The 17771-nt window shown below is 38.3% G+C and overlaps 1 protein-coding gene across 1 annotated transcript in view; it reads left to right on the plus strand.

Moving 5' to 3' along the window:
• Positions 1-15269, plus strand: part of LOC127577985 (eosinophil peroxidase-like) — a 40632-nt gene extending 25363 nt beyond the window's left edge. The window contains exons 9-14 of the mRNA XM_052029692.1: positions 510-670; positions 3976-4234; positions 5258-5428; positions 11758-11995; positions 13434-13645; positions 15196-15269. Coding sequence (XP_051885652.1) covers positions 510-670; positions 3976-4234; positions 5258-5428; positions 11758-11995; positions 13434-13645; positions 15196-15269 — 1115 coding nt within the window. The remainder of the gene's footprint in view (positions 1-509; positions 671-3975; positions 4235-5257; positions 5429-11757; positions 11996-13433; positions 13646-15195) is intronic.
• The last annotated feature ends 2502 nt before the right edge of the window (positions 15270-17771 follow it).

Consider the following 17771-nt stretch of genomic DNA (forward strand, 5'->3'; position numbering starts at 1 on the left):
GGTAGGAAACTAGAAGCTACCAAATGATCATTACATAAGGGAAGGCCCAGAGGTGATTCACAATAGCAACACTTTGAACAGATCAGATTGGATTAGACTTGAGTTTGAATCATTTCTTTGTTAATTTGATAGCTCCAATTAAAATTAACATTCCTGTTCATTGATAACTCGAAGGAGTTAACAAGTATCTTTTTGCCCATTTGCTTGAAAATTAAAACATACAGAATTTATAACAATAACTACTGCAAATCGTTTTATCTGTTTAGATAATCCAGTGAATATAATTGTTGGGGAAATTGAACATTTCCTACCTGAGGCTTAGACTGTATGGATCCCAGTCCAAGGCACATCCAAGTCAGGAAAGCCAGGATCTCTAGAACATTTCAATAACCTTTAAAGAGAATTTCCTAGTAAGCCCTTCCAACTGCTACACCAACAGATAGATACTCTGAAGGCATGCCAGATTCTACAAGACTGGAAAATTGAAAAAAATTTCTTTTACTATTCAGGGGATTCCCGAGCAAATGAACATTTAGGGATGCAAGCACTACACACTATCTTCTTACGAGAACATAACCGAATAGTATCAGAACTACATCAGCTAAACCCACACTGGAGTGGTGAGACTCTGTATCAGGAGGCACGAAAAATCATGGGAGCCTACCACCAGGTGAGGAAGAAGATTGGATTCAAGATCCTCCTTTAATCACTTCCCGATGGATCAGCTCCCAATCCATCACCATGTGAAGTTCTTTCATGATTATGTCTAAACTGCATTTCAATCATTGCTCAGGAGCTGTTTTATTGAGTACTCTTCCACCAATGGCAGATATTACATAGAGTCATAATCTTGAAAATACTATATTGCAAATATGTTTTCAGTTAATTAGCCACAGTTTCTGTGCCAATGAATAGGACTACACACCCATCATTTGGGAAGACTTGTGTAAAGCTAAATTAAACAAAGTAACTACCTTGACATTTACACCTGTTATAACATTCTGTACCAGAAGCCATTAGACAACAAGCTGTGGTACTGGGATAGGGTAAGATGTGTCATGCTCCCTTCAGAGAGAATAGAGTCCAATGAAGTTATGACAGTTGTAACAATGCCAGGAAATTCTCAGCCGTTGATTCTCAAGCTAAGAGCATTATAGAGAATCATATTTAAACATATAGCCATAAAGTCAAATTGGCAGAAATTACAATATGCCATTAAAAAAAGTAAGAGATTTGAGAAACACATGTTAATTTGAACATAGTTTTATAAAGGACAATTAAACCTTCCTTGCATATTTGAACAAACCTATTCTCCTATGGCATGTTCCAAAGTGCTTCCCTGAAACTTCCAAAGATTTAATATTTCAGTAACTATAAACAACTGTGTGGAGCTACACAATAAACTAATCTGTTAACCAAATTCCACAGTCATCTTGTGTAACAAACTATACCATGGTAACCATAATACTCCCTGTAATTTCCTTTCAATCATACTTGGCACAATTATAAAAGTGGAGCTTGTGTGAAAGCTGCATTTAGGAAGAAAATAGTATGATTGTATAGCTGCCTCTTCTGCTCAACAGAGAAAAAGTAGTCCAGTCTGTAGTTATTTCTGAGTTGGCTTAACAGGCTTTAAGAGGCTATTACCTCTAGCTGGTGAATTTAGAACAGGGACAGAATCTTAAAATAAGTAGTCAGCATTTTCAACTAAAATTTCTTAAATCTCTGGAACTCTCATCCTCAGATGGCTGTGGATGTTCTGTTGTTCAGTGTGTTCTAGGGCGAGATTGAAAGATTTGTGGACATTAAGAAAACCAGAGGATATGGAGATTGGGGAGGAAAGTGAATGAGGTGCAGGATAACCCATGATCTTACTGACTCAAGCAGCCACATAGCCAACTCCTGCTTCTGCTTCTTGCTGCAATTATTTCATTCAACTGTGGCATTTAGTTTCTAACACAAGAGTTGCAATGGTAACATGCACATAAAATGATTAATTACTTTGGTAGATCTCATAGTCATATAGCATGGAAACAGGCCCTTCGGCCCAACTGGTCCATGCCAACCAAGATGCCCATCTAAGCTAGTCCCACTTGCCCACGTTTGGCCTCTGTCCCTCTAAACCTTTCTTATCCATGTACCTGTCCAAGTGTCTTTTAAATGTTGTTAATGTACCTGCCTCAACCACTTCCTCTGACAGCTCATTCCATACAGGGACCACCCGCTGGGTGAAAAAGTTGCCCCCAAGGTTCCTATTAAATTTCTCCCCTCTCACACTGAATTTTGCAATGTAAATCATCAATAACAATTTATGGCTGTTGAATTAAATGCACAACTCACCAAGTTTTCTTTCAAAATCTGCATTGCAGAGTTATCCATCCAAAATGTGTGTTTAAAATACAATACATGCACCAAATACATTACTTTTCAAATACTTGATTTTTGATCTTTCAGATTTCGTTGCTGCTACAGGTGGTTCTGGGTTGTGCTGTTTGGTTCCTAATCCAGCAACTACCTTACAATAATTTGCTTACTTGCTTATTTTCCCTTGTGCTAACTTTCTAAAGGAGATTAATTATTAGAAATTAATTGAAACTAGTTAAGTTTCCTAATTTAACTCCTGTAGTTCAACGGTCAAAAGAATGCAGCCACTGAAAATGATCATTGGTCTAGATTTCAACAGAAACTTGTATGGAAAATGAAAAACGAAAAAAAGGGAAAAATTCAAGGAAAGGAGTCACGGATCAGGGTAATTACATTTCTTTAGATTAGTTCAAACAATCAAGCAGGTCTTTTATAAATTTGCCAAAGTTCTCAGGAAAAACTTCATAACACTTATACAACAGATTTCATTTAATCATCAGGGTAAAACTTGGGAATGGATCAGAAATTGGTTCAGTTTTGAAAAATGACATTTCGGTTAGAAGCATCATGTGGGTTTAGAGAAATTTTGAATGGTGCCCCACCCCCCAGGGCAAAGATTAACAATGTCCCAATTTACATCAATTACTTGAATCAGTACAGATCAGTCACATGTTCAAATCTTGCCAAATTAGGAAGGACTGTGAAACTAAAAGAGAAAAAGACAAACAGCTCCCAGAGGAGCAGGGGAACGTGACGGTCAGGTCCAGCTATGGGGGACTTGAAGGAGACCCCCAGCAAAGGAGGGTGAAATAAGGGGTAACTAGAAGACGAAGTGAACATACATACGGGAGGATCCATGCATTGGTCTCCATAGCCATGGACCTTATGTGACACTGTGAAGGTCTGCTTCTGCATGAGTGACACAAATAAATATGAAAAAACTAATGTCAAAATTTGTATCGGACATCATTTGACATCCTCATATATCCACAGCCCTATGCACATCATAAGCACAGTGGACTGAAAATATCTACGCTACAAGAACCATACAGGTTTTGATCACAAACATTGTATTGCATGAAAGAATTTCTTGGCCAAAGTCTATGGGTGCAGCTGACCTCTCATTTTAAAATGTAAGAGAAAAGGAGAGGTGAATTAAAGCCAAACTCAAGTTTTTAAAAGCATATTGATTTTTAGGATGAAACAAAGACCAAGAGAAGTGAGTTCAACAATCTTAAGGTTCTGGGAAAGAAAAAAAATAGTACAGGAAGCAGTGATCCTTTATTTCAATAAAGCAAGGACACGTGTGAAGGAGGATGGAGAATTTCTAATTTGGATTAAAAAAGCTGTCTTCAGTCCAATGAAAAGTGTGTATACATAAATCAATGGCAACAAGATAGTGATTATCAACAATGGAGATCTAAGCAATAGAAGTGAAGATACAGAAATAAAATGCAAGACTCCAATTTAGATAGAAGAATATAATTAGTGGTAGCACAGACAGCAACTCAAGTACAGGCCAGTACTTGAGTAGTTATTTTGCTTTAACTTGTGCTGGTAAATGGATTCAGAAGAAAAATATGATCACAATTTCTCTTCCTCTCCACACAGATTATAAACTGGAAGGATTATGTGCCAAAGATTCTTGGTCCTGAAGCAACAAAGCAGCACCTACCTCCCTACAAGGGCTATGATGAAACAGTTGACCCCCGGATTTCGAATGTGTTTGCCACAGCAGCATTTCGTTTTGCTCATGTTACCATCCATCCAATACTCTTTCGATTGGATGAGAATTACAGAGAGAATCCGACCTACCCCAGCATCTCTCTGCACAAGTCATTTTTCTCTCCATGGAGAATTATAGAAGAAGGTAAGGAGAGTGCCGCACACGTCACAAAGCATGCACTGTAACTAAACACTGAGTTCAGCTATCATTGGGCCAATAAGCAATAACTGTATTAATGTTAGTTGTATTCCTCCCCCGCTACAATAAAACTCCAATATATCCAATTGTTCAGAAATCCTGGTGGTTCAGCATCTGGTTCACGTATTAGCATCTGTAACCAAGTTTATTCTGGTATAGTCCACCACTTTCTGTGTTGCCAAACATGAGGCAAATTGCCAGTTTTATTGCCACAAATTTATTTTTTCATTCAAAAGCTCACCAGAGTCCAGCTTTGACACTCCTTTTAAATTCACCAGGTCCTGTTTCCAGTGTTCCCTCTTAACTCACTGGGTTCACTGGAAGATTTATCTGAAACATTGTCTTTCCACAGATGCTGCCTGCCCTGCTGAGTTTTTCCAGCATGTTGTGTTTTTGTCTCAGATTTCTAGCATCTGCATTTTTAAAAAAATTATTCATTGGAAAATTTACTATTTTACTTTGTAACATTTCAAAAAAGTGAAATAAAAGTATTGTCGGATATTAACAGGAGTATCGCCAAATAGATCAGAAAATCTGTTAATCCACCACCGCCAAAGTCTTAAATGTGCTGGATTATTGAAGTTTTACTGTATTTGGTTCCACAGGTGCTGCCAGCTTTGTGCCTCTCGACTCAAGCCAGAAGCCAGTGTCATTAAATCAGGCTCAGTCCACTACCCAGCCAGCATCCAAGCTTATATTTTACAGCAAGGTTCATTAGGCAACAATCAGCAGCAGGAAAATTGGCTAATTTGATGCCTTCCTTGGCCTCAAGTCTTTGAGAACAATTATTAACCTATTTTAGTTAAAATTTGCTTATTTAGAATAATATAGGGATTGATTGAATCTGATTTGCTTAAGGCATTGCATTTACTGGTAGGCCAACTAAATTCTGGCCTACAGTAAAATTGAAATTTCCCGCCGATGCTGTCCTGTACTCAAACCCAATTTATTGTGTTGTATGTACTACAGGAGGCATTGACCCAATCATCCGAGGTGTTATATTAAACTCTGCCAAGCTTCAAACACAAACACAGATGATGCCGGAAGAGCTGACAGAAAAGTTGTTTCAGCCTAAGGAATCCTTAGCATTGGATCTGGCAGCACTGAACCTACAACGAGGAAGGGATCATGGGCTACCAAGTAAGTATCAACACAAAAGATATGCAGAGGGCTTAAATAAGTCTATCCTTAATGACGTTGCAAAGCCACATAATGGTCATAATGATGTTCTAAATTATTTATCAGAAAGTCATTAGAAAGCTACATCAAACAATTAGAAATGCAAATATCTTGTTACCTTTAATTCCAAAGAGGATGGAGTACAGGTGTAAGAAACTCTTGCTACAATTGCTCAGGGCTCTGGTGAAGCCAACCCTCAAATAATGTGTGTGTTTGGTCTCCTTATCTCAGGAAAGATGGAGTTGCCTTCAAAACAGTATAGCAAAATCAGTATGGGTGAAATGGGTTCCAACTCATGGGGCACCAGTACTGGAAAAGGAGATAGCTGTTCTATTGGGATGGGCTTCATTTCAGCCATGCTGAGACCACTATCCTGGGATTATAGACAGGGCTTTGAACTAATTAGAGAGCATGAGGGATCAAAAGATAGAAAGTTTAGTAAATCAAAAGGAAGTGCAAGAGCAGTGGCACAGGTTAGTGAAGGGGTGAATAAAAATAAAAGCATGACAGGAAAGAGCAGAAATTATAAGCAAATGTATGCAGTAGAAATGAGAAACATAAAACAATTGTAAAAAGGTCAGGCTGAAGGCTCTTCATCTGAATGCACACAGCATTTGTAACAAAATGGATGAATTGATAGCACAAATAGAAGTAACTGAGTTGGGTTTAGTAGCTATTATGACAATGTAGTTGCAGAGTAACCAAAATCAATATTCCAGGATATTCAGTGTTCCAAAAGAACAGACGAAAAGGAAATGGAGGTGGGATAGCATTGTTAATCAAGGAAGGTATTAGTATTGTTGGTGAGTAGTGAGAAATATGCAGTGGATTGCGATGTAGAATCAGTTTGGGAGGAAATAAAGAATAGCAATGGAAAGAAGGCATGGGTGGGACTGGTCTACAGGCCCCAAGGTTTTGCCCCACAGTGGTACAAAGCATAAGTGGGAACATAATATTGAATGTGAATAAAAAGGGAACTGCAATTATCATGGGTGATTTTAATTTGCATACTGATTGGTTTAATCAGTTTGGCAAGGATACTGTGTAGGAGGAATTTGTGCAGTGCATCAAAGATTGCTTCTTTGAGCGATACTGAACCTACCTGGGAACAGGGTATTTTTGATTTGATCTTTTTTAATTAGCTAGAGATCTTGTACTTGACGATCATTGAGGGGGTAGTGGTCACAACGTGGTGGAATTCCAAGTATAGTTTGAAGGGAAAATCTTGGCTCCACAGCCAGTGTCCTCAACTTAAATAAGGGCAAAAACAAAGGTATGAAGGAAGAGTTGCCTAGAATGGACTGGGAAGAGAGGTTAAAGGAAAGTTCAATAGATGAGTAGTGGCAGATATCTGAACAGTAAACAAAAATTTATCACCATCAGCAAGAGGGACTCAGTGAGAAAAATGCCAATTGATAACCATCAGTGGTTAGCAAAGGAGGTCAAGAAAAATATTGTGTCAAAACTAGAGCAAACAGAGTGGCAAAAATGAATTGTACATGGGGGACATGGTTCACAAGAAAACAATTTTAAACAGAGGTGCATAGAAATATCTTCTCCCAGAGAGTGATGAATCTCTGGGATTTTTTACCCCACAGGGTTGCAGGGCTGGATCACTGGAAGTATTTAAAGAGGAAAGATCTGAGGGCTGCGTGGCACAGGAATCAAGATGGGTAGATCAGGCACAATCATACTGAGAGGCAGGGTAGGCTTGACAGCTTTTTTTGGTGTGTTTTCGTGTATGTGAGATAAAAGGAAAAAATGAGAATGTGCAATTTCAAAGGTTGAGAGGTGATCTCAATGAAACATACAAAATTAAAGGGGCTTGAAAGTGTGATTTCCAAGAGATTTTCCCCTCAATGATGGGTATTCAATTTAAGTTCATAGTCTTAAGATAAAAAGATATCAGATCAAAAGCTTAGTCAAAAATGTGAATTAAAGGGAGAGTTTTTAAAAACAAAAGGATGTAAAGAGACAGAAGTGTTTGGGAAGTAAATTCCATAGGCGGCTGAAAACATGACCAGCAGTATTCAGGAAGGGAGGGTTGTGATGCACAAAACACTGAGGGAGTGAGTATTCATGATCAGGCTCAAAGCCAAAAATAAGTAGGAGCCCTTATAGCTCCATTGTTACTCCCCCTTATTGCACAAAGTAACATTTATTGTCTGATTGCTGGTAAACTGACAAAGAAATTTTTAACACCGAACCAGTAAAAATCACACCACTCTAACAGAATCACTTGCTCGGTGATTTAACCCTTGCATCTCTCATGGTAACTATCTGATGAAACTGCTTTGCTCCATTAATCATTTGATCTTCACATGGCATGAGAACACAGTACACTGATTTAAGTTAATGGCTTACTTGGGTTAATAGGTCTTTTTTCAAGATACAAATGAAGGATACATACCATTAAAAAAATTCTGATGGGGTGAGTACACATTTTATATTCAGTAATTAATAAAAGTAAAATTAAGTATGAGTTTACTGATGTGTCTTGTTCTCAAGCTCCCTGGGACTGTAAAGCTCCTTTGATATCATGGTGCAAGGCACTGTCACTACAATGCTGCAAATCTTTGCTGCTGGGTGCCACATCACACCCCAGATCCTACTGAGCTACTTTCAGCCAACGATGTAACTGACGACTAGGATCCACACAAGCCATGCTGTTGACCAACAGCACAATCAAATAAGCAAAACAAGGACACAAGAGTCATTCAGCCTGGGACAGAGAATTATTGTTAATATTTCATGACTTTTCTCCCCAACTAGGAACACTGGTCCCCCGAGCCTTACTCTGTAAGAGTTAAAGCCACAGGTCTGCTTACCAGCACTCAGTGGTTTCATTCTGTTGTAATAGGTCAAAGAGTGAAACCTACATGTCATAGACATTGGTTGGGATTGCAACCTTCAACAGAAGGCTATACTAAAACTAGGTTTCTTTTAACACAAAGTTGAGTGAGTACAGCAAAGCTTCAATGGCCTGGTATGAGGAAAAATAAAGAAAGAAAGAACATTAGATTTTTGATTATGTTAGAACAGTGTTTTGACCGGTGTTTAAATAATGAAATAACATCAGAATGTTTTATTATTGAGCTCACCAAAACAAAGGAAAATGATTTACGATTAGACTGTTGAAATTTAGAACAGAGATAATTGTGAGGCGTAGAATATTTTGGAGTTACTAATTGAAGCAAAGTCTATGTGATTGTTCAACAGTAGGTTAGATGCTGGTTTGAAATAAAAGATCAGGGAGAAATGGGAACAGGCGGGTATATGTGATTTGGACAGCTGCTCAAGAAAGCTGTTCCAATATCCTGACAGATAAAAAGGAGACAGGTCAAAGTTAGTTAGTCATTGACACTCATCCTTGATGTGTGGAAAGAGACCAATGCACATGCAACAAACTTACCCAAACTGGCTACAGGTCCTCCTCTATTTGAAGGCTGGAGCAAACTGTTTCCTGGCTTGCTGTGGGTCTTCGTCTGGACAATAAAATGACTCTACATGCTGACTGCAATAACCATAACCCAGTTCTCCAGACTGAGCAATTTTCAACAAGGTTCTCCAAATTTTCAAAAGAATGTTCAATTTCTTGTTTACTCTCATCACTCTATTGGAACCTTTGGCCTCCCTCTGCATGACAGCAGATCTTACACTGGCCATGGAGCAAAGCTTGCAACAGATGATTTCAAAGCACACACTCCAATTGCCTCCACCAGGAATCCCTCCAAGTGTTTAATGTACACTGCATTCAGACGGTTCTCTCCAGAATCTCAATGTTGATGTTATATTGGTCTCAAGTCACACCAAGAATATCCTGATACAGGGAGGAGGAAGCTCTTCAATTTCAACTCCATCTTGTAGTGTATGACCCAGATTTCATAGCTTTAAAGAGAGATCCTGATGACACAGATACATTTATGTCCAATCTTAGCAGAATGTAATTCTAGACAAAGGAGACAAGTTTGCCAAGGGTAGTGGAGGCTTTGTCAATGTACGTATCAGGTAGTCCATTAAACCTGAGTGAGCTGGTGATCCAGAATGGATATGATCCACATTTTCCAGAGATTCAACATTTTTCCAGATTTTCAATAAGCAAGCCATGAACAACAGGAACCTCTATTTGTAATATTCATTAACCTACAAAAGGTCTTGATCTTGTTAACAGAATGGTATCTACAAGATCCTGCTGAAAATTGGCCGATCATATTGAGAACCCAGTTGGTTCTCCCTCAGAGAGGAGAATGAAATGGCATCTGAATTCAATATTGAAACTTGCTTTTGCATCTTCTTCCTTTCAAGAATGCTTTTAAAATTATCAGTTGGGTACACAAACTGAATTGAGGATGAATGGCAGCTTGTTCAACAACAGATGATTTCAGAGGAAAGGGTATGTCATCCTGCTCCTATTTGGGATCTGCATGTGATGCTGCATTCATTTCCAGCTCATCCAAGGAATTTCAGATACTGATGAACAAGTTCTCTGATGCCTGTACCAAACTTGCAATCTGTATAGGGGAAACCAGTTATGTCAAAGCATCAATATCCACCCAAAATCTACATTATTATGTAGAAAACAAACACCACTGACACCAGTTGGATGAAAGGGGCTTATTTCTGCTTTTTCTATGCAATTTTCCAGCAACTCATTACAATAACAAGCAGAATGTATAATTTGAACTACTTCAGTGGAAGAATCTCAGAACGATTGAGCTTCATACAATGATTCAATTTTAATAGTAATGGAGAGGTAACAGGACATTAACAGAGTAATAATCCGATCAGGTGAGGCAATATGAATTTATGAAAGGGAAATCATGTTTGACAAATCTGTTGGAATTTTTTAAGATTACAACTAGTGGAATAGATAAGGGCAAATGAGTATCTGTGGTGTATTTGGACTTCTGGCAGGCCTCTGATAAGATTCAACACAAAGGTCATTAACTAGTATTATTGTACATGGGATTGGTGATAATAATACTAGCATGACTGAGGATTGGTTAACAGAAAAAAGGGTCATTTTCAGGTTGTGAGCCTGCAAGTAGTGGGGTGCTACAGGGATTGATGCTGGGGCTCAACTGTTTGCATTCAATGTCAGTGAATTGGATGAGGGGAGCAGATATAATATAACCAAGTTTGCCAACTATACAAAGCTGATGGCAGGAGAATGCAGAAATACTTCAAGGGTACATAGCCAGGTTAAGTGAATGGGCAAGGACTTGGAAGATGAAATAATGATGTGGAAAAATGTGAAGTCATCCACTTTAATAGAGAAAAATAAAGCAAAGCATCTTGTAAATGGTGAGAAATAGAAAAGTATTGGAATTCAGAAAGACGAGTCAAATCTCTAGAAAATCTGGAAGGCAAATGATATGGTAGCCTTTATTGCAACAGGTTTTAAGCAAACGAGTAAAGACATATAACAGAATATATGTAGACCCCTGGTGAGATTGCACCTGAATATTTTGTACAGGTAATTTCCTGAACTAAGGAAAACATACTTGTAACAGGCAGTTCAACCAGGTTAATCAAATTCATTCTAAAATGGGCAAGATTATCCCATGAGAACATATTAAGCAGACTAAGCCTTTAATCTTTAGAATTTATAAGATTAACAAGTGATCTCATTGTAACATTAAAAATTCATAAGGGCATGACAGATTAGGTACTGCCTAGAATCTGGGTTCACAGCCTCAGAATCAGCAGTTTGGTTTTTGAGTACTATGGTGAGAAGAACTTAATTCTTCAGGATAGTATTGATTCTTTTGAATTTTTTATTTAAGAGGATTGTCAAAACTCAGTCATTGAGTACATTCAAGTCAAAGATCAATGGAGTTTTGGATAATAAGGGAATAGAGAGATTTGGTGTCAGTACAGGAAAGTGGGACAGACTAAAGATCAGCCATGGTGGAGCAGACACAAGGGGCCAAGTGGCTTGATTTTGGAAAACAGAAAAATGCTGAAAATTTTCAACAGGTCAGGCTGCTCTTGTGGAGAGAGAAACAGCATGTTTTGCACGTTTTTTTTTCCCCTCTCCACAGATACTCTTGACCTGCAAAGTGTCTCTAGCATTTTCCAATTATATTTCAAATTTCCAGCATCTGCAGTTTTTTTGCTTCAGGCCTGCCCCTGCCACTGTCCCCGATGTTGTTATTGCACCATCACAACATATACAGTTCTATTAATACCATGCAAATTGTACACCGACCTCAAATATTATTGATAACTACACTAATATCCAAAGCTGTATATAAATGTAGTTTGATCTTCCTTTCTTTCCTGTGTAGGTTATAATGCCTGGAGGCAGTTCTGTGGACTGCAGGAAGCCAAGAATATCTCTGAATTAATACAGATCTTTAACAGCACATACTTAGCAAGAAAGATCCTGTCAGTGTACAAGACACCCGAAAATATAGATGTGTGGATTGGTGCAATAGCAGAGCCACTACTGCCCAGAGCTCGTGTCGGGGAGCTCTTGGCCTGTCTTCTTGGAAAACAGTTCAGAGTCCTGAGAGATGGAGACAGGTGTGTATGGAAATTTGCAGCCCATGGACATGACAGCCACGCCTGCTTCCTGATGGTTTGATATTAGGGGATCATGGATTGTTTCCTGCACAGGCGTTATTGTTTGTTAGTGTTGTCTTAGGACCTCTCACACACAGTGGGTGGCACAGTTGCACAACCAGTAGAGCTGTTGGCTCACAGCTCCAGTGATCCGGGTTTAATACTGACCTCTCGTGCTGTCCATGTAGAATTTGCATGTTTTCTCCTTGAATACATGGGTTTCCTCCACATCCCTTAGTATTTAGGTGAGTGGTAGAATCTGAGGGAAGTTGATGGGAATGTGGGGAGAATAAGACATGGTTGGTGTAGGATCAATGTAAGTGAATGCTTAATGGTTGGTGAGGACTGTGTGCGCTGAAATGTCTATTTCCATGATGCATGACTCTGACTTTGTGAGAAGAGTCCAAACCAAACGACAAATGAGGAGTTCCTAATGCTGACTCAGAAAGCACACACTTTTCTTATTGGGACAGACTACCTTTCTTGATAGCCAGGTAGCTAACACCGACTTGCTATATTCGGATATGAAGTTTGGAAGAAATGAACAATTCATAGATTGAAAAGGTACTTGTGAAGAAGCTAACATGGATGGATAGGACCCAAAAGTTTGGGATCTACAGGTATGTTCACGAGCACAATCAGAATTCAACAAGACAGAATTCTGTGCACTACACTGATATCTTTCCACTTCTATGTCAATCAGTGGCCATACTGGGTGTGATGACAATTTAGTGTTTTAGGGATTTAGTATGGAATTGGATGCAACCCTTTAAGGTACATTTACAGTGTTAGTTCATCACAGCATGGCACTATGAACCAAGTCAGGCTCCATGAATAGCCTGCTACAATCACATTAAAATCTTAAGTAAAACCATGACAACTGCATGCTGCTGCACACATTTTTTAAAACACTTACTGTTTTCTTTGCCAGTTTTCTCTCCAACTTTCTTGAGATTGCTGATTCTTGTGGCATATTCTTTCTATATGGTCCTATCACCCTCTGACTTCTTGCATCAATTTGCAGAAGTAATGAATGTTAGCAAATTATAGCAACTGGGTACCAAGTTTTATAGTAATAGAAGGGTAGTATAAAACTGAACCCCAAATTGTCTTTATTTAATTTCTACTTACAGACAACAGGAAATAGTTGTCTTACTGGATTGGAGGTACTCAAGATGATACCAGCATCCCATTAGCAATCAAACAGAGATCAACTAACTCAGCAAAATGTAGGAATCCAACCTATGACCTAGGTAATACAGAATTGCTAAAACACATGGAGCGAAGGACGCATTTCCCTGCCCCCACCCCACAATGGAGCACAACAAGATCAATACAACATCAGGCAAAATGCCTTAGTTAATTCCTGGATGTGATGCTTATTTTCTTTTTGCAAAAGGTTTTGGTGGGAAAACGAAGGTGTGTTTACCAACCAGCAGAAAGAAGAGCTGAGTAAAGTCACTCTGTCCAGGATCTTATGTGACAACACCAGAATTCAGAGAATCCCCGTAGATGTATTTTCACGGAACCAATATCCCAATGACTTTGTACTTTGTAACAGCTCTGCAATCCCCTCAATCAATTTGGCCCCCTGGAAAGAGAAGACCACAGGTGGGTTGCCACTAACCAATTCTAAAACCAGCCAGGGAATATTTCAATGAGGTACAAAATTAGAATGGGGAAGATGGAGGGTGGGATCAGCATGGGAAAAAAAGGGTTGGACAGAATGCAGGATATATAGGATTGGGGCAGTTTAAAGAAACTGGGAGAGTACAGGGCAGAGACTAAGACAGGTGTAGAGGTCTGAGATGAGAAAAAGACGATGGGTGGAATAATGGCTTGAGCTCTGAATTTGCTTTCCTAATGATGAACATTCATTGACCAAAATTGGTAAGTCTTATTGAGTTCAAAGTATTTCTGGACAACTTCTTCAAAAGATAATAGTGCCGTTCTTGGTGGCAGCTATGGAGAGGAATAAAACATATTAATGTTATATTTTCTTTACCACTAATATTCCTGAATATTTGCAATGAGATTATTCCATTTTTTCCAAGGGAAATAACTGGAACCAAATTGTTAGTTTATACAAAAAGATGATTAGTTGAATAAAATCCCTCAGAGTTCCCAACATCCTCTCATTCCCACCCCTGATATTGAAACTCATCAGCAATGAATGTTTGTACACAATCATACCTCAGCAGTAGATGGGATCACCTTACATCAATAGTAGTCTTAATAACAAAGCAAAGCCCCAAAGTGTACATCTGAGGTTAATTTCTAAGTTTGCTTGGCTAGTATTGTGCCTCACCTGCTGGAGCACACATGAAAAACATTCAAGCATCATTGCAAATGATTTACCCATTTTTTTACTTTTTTCCCTCACCTTAAGATTATGGGATAGAAATCAGTCTTGGCCTAAACCCACAAAATGGGTGATGCATTACTGGCTACCCAAAGCACTTATTGGACCAATATTCAGTACTATTGACTTCAATAATCAAGAGATTATACAACTGAAAATAAGCTCTCTAGAAATGTTTTTAAAACAGCTATGAATGTTTTAATAAAAAAGCTTATGTTGTTGCTTACATTATGTCTCTGTCAAAGTACTTCCCTTTTGAAACGTGCAGTACTGTGTCCTGAAAGGTCCGTGAAGAGTCCCATTCACTCCCATCAATATTCACGCGTGTATTTCTCAGAAGAAATTTAGAATACCCCATGCTCCCCTAATTTTAGGTTGCTGAGCTAAGTTAAAGCAACCTGATCTCAGTGAAATTATTCAGCACGAGGGAAAATTTTCCTGCTATCTGCAGCTAATTATCACAGCTGATGGATTTACCAACTGTAGGATCGTTTTGTTGGAAGTTATACAAACCAGGAAATCAGATAAACCCAATTCTTGGACATGACTGCTATTATCCTGATTCATTAGATTTATAGATCCCACAGAATTCAATGTTACAGTGCTAATGTGAACCAATTAAATGATTGATTCCAAAAGGAATTGATTTACTTTGTCAACCACCAACAAAAGAAATTCCAAAAATTAAAAGGTTGACATAGCCCTGTTCTGATTCTGTTCACCACAGTATCCAAACAATCCTGGTGATTTGTTACCATTCCACTAGCTTGTTAAATTGTATCTTGCTGTTTTTTCATAGAAACTCCTTGTGGAGAAGTTTCCCAAGGTGGAAAAGGCACATTTCTTCTTCTGCAAGACATCCATCCATTTTGAATGTAATGCAGGATTTAATCTTGTTGGACCTTCGTCTATAACCTGCAATCCTTTTCACTGGAGCATGGAGTACTGCAGCACCCATATGTCAAGGTATCATGGGGTTCTACCTCCTAACCCTTTTTATATCTGAACACTCGCATTGCACAACTACAAACATGCACTGTGATTTGTGAGAATGCCAAGTAGACTGACTGCCTGCATCACAATTCTGAAATTGCTCTCCACCCAGTTAGAACTAACCCTTGATTAACAATGACCTTTTCTGATTCACAGCCCATTTAACAGTGATAGCATGTTGAGCTCAAGAGACTGAATAGTGATTACCTAATATTAGAAAAACTTTAAAAGAAAATTATTCAAACGTCCAGAAGAACCAGGGCCCAATGTGTAGGGCACCACAGAGGATGAAAAGAATAGTGTTAAATAACACCAAACTTGCACATTATAAGAAAAGAAGATGGAATTTCACACCTCTGTCTCAGGAAAGAAGTTTAATCACAAAACACTACTTTGTAGTGATGATTGCAACAGTGAGGGTTTAATGGGATGGACTATTTGATCAACTTTAGCCAGAAGTGTCAAGTGCATGATTGATCTTTGCCTAGTCCTGAGGTCCCTCACCATTATAGAAGCAATCTTCAACCAGTTCCATTCACTCGACAATGCCTTTCATGAACAGCTGAGAGCATTGAATAGAGAAAAACTTATGGAACTCAACAGGTTTGTGCTCTGAAACACCCAAGCCTCTCACCAAACTTTTCTAGTACATTAGGAATACTGGAATCTATGTGACAACATGGAACATTTGTGAGGTGTGTCTCATCCACAAAATGCAAGTTGAATTCAATTAAGCTAAATAAGACCCCATAAAACTCGTCTCAATTATGTTAAGTGACATAAGGCAGCATAGATATTGCTATCAAAGCGGCAAAAGTGATGCTCAATTTGTCCATAAAGAGAAACTGCAATTGACCAAGTATCACCAAGGTGCCTTAATAAAGCTTATTCCTTGCAGTAATAGCATTTAGTTATTGGAACACTAATGCTTATTTATAACAAATTTGTTTTTGAAATCTTCCACATAGAAAACATCTCAAAGAATTCAAGCCTTCTCATCACCGTGCTCGTAACTGTCTGTGGCTGTGTTTTCATCATCCTACTCTCAGTCACTGGTTGTCAGAGGTAATACTCAATTCAATTAGCATTCAATGTTTTAATAGAGTCATAGAGTAATACAGCACAGAAATAGGGCCTTCGGCCCAACTCATCCATGCCAACCAAGGTGCCCACCTAAGCTAGTCTCATTTGCCCACGTTCGGCCCATGTGTCTCTAAACCTTTCCAATTCATATATAAATATCTTTTAATGTGAATAGTTGCATATACAATTGTGGACTGGTTGAAAATATTTAATTAGTGTTAATTTTGTGGGCACTTTTGTTCTCCTTCAATTATCCCTCTGCAAAAATTGATTTCTGTAGGGAAATGAACCCACTGGTCCTATGTCATCCGGTACCATACCCATGATGCCATTCTTCATAAATGAATCAACACAATGAGTTTAATGTAGACATCATCAAAACCCAAGTAATTCACTCCTTGTTTGGCATCTGCCTCCATGTGCATCTCAGTTCTTATTATTAAGAAGTTATATTGCATGCAAACTTAGTTGATTTTCTTTTATTCAACCATTAACCTGGAGATGAAGAATCCACTTCTTGAATCATTACTAAACATACTGGCTGAAGTAGGCCAACTCAACGCATACCAAAACATGTTATAAATAAAGTTTTTTTTATTGTGGTTTATATTTCATCTCTGTACCAAACTAATTAAAACAAAAGATTACTTACAAAACTGCCCTCCACTTTGAAAATGGCTAACATTCTAGAAAGGGCAAGAATACATAAAGAAAACATCAAGATAATTTCACTATAGGCATGATAGGATGAATGACCCTTTCTTTGCTTTATGTATGATTCCATGGCAATACTCTTGATTAAAAACATAGCAGTTGAGAATTCCTTAAGTACTACTAAAAACTAACATGTATTCCCATCTCTCAAACATCATTACAAATCATTTAGATTGCAACTATATCCATCACAATGCCCTGCATAAATGCTTTGTGTAAGTGATTATTAATAATTCAAGAAATATGAGCTGGTGTAGTAGATTATACTCCAAATGGTGAGACTATTTTGAAAACATTCAGGAGAATCTCAATTTGGTGCTTAAGAGAGAATAAACAGAAATGGTTGTGATCTAATCAACACAGAGTTCTTCAGAGAGAAACATTGCGATCACTCCAAGGAAGACACACTTGGTAACAGGTATCAGATGGCAACTAAACCATTACGAAGTGTGAGAAACTGCTTTTGTCTTCAAAGATCTGTTTAAAAACCTTAAAAGAATTTATTGACTGGTTTGTTTCTTTAAACCTCTAATGAACTAGTTCAAAGTTGCTGTAAGGTTATCATTTACCTTAAACATATTGAAG

Source organism: Pristis pectinata, chromosome 14, assembly GCF_009764475.1.
Source record: "Pristis pectinata isolate sPriPec2 chromosome 14, sPriPec2.1.pri, whole genome shotgun sequence".
Lineage (NCBI taxonomy): Eukaryota > Metazoa > Chordata > Chondrichthyes > Rhinopristiformes > Pristidae > Pristis > Pristis pectinata.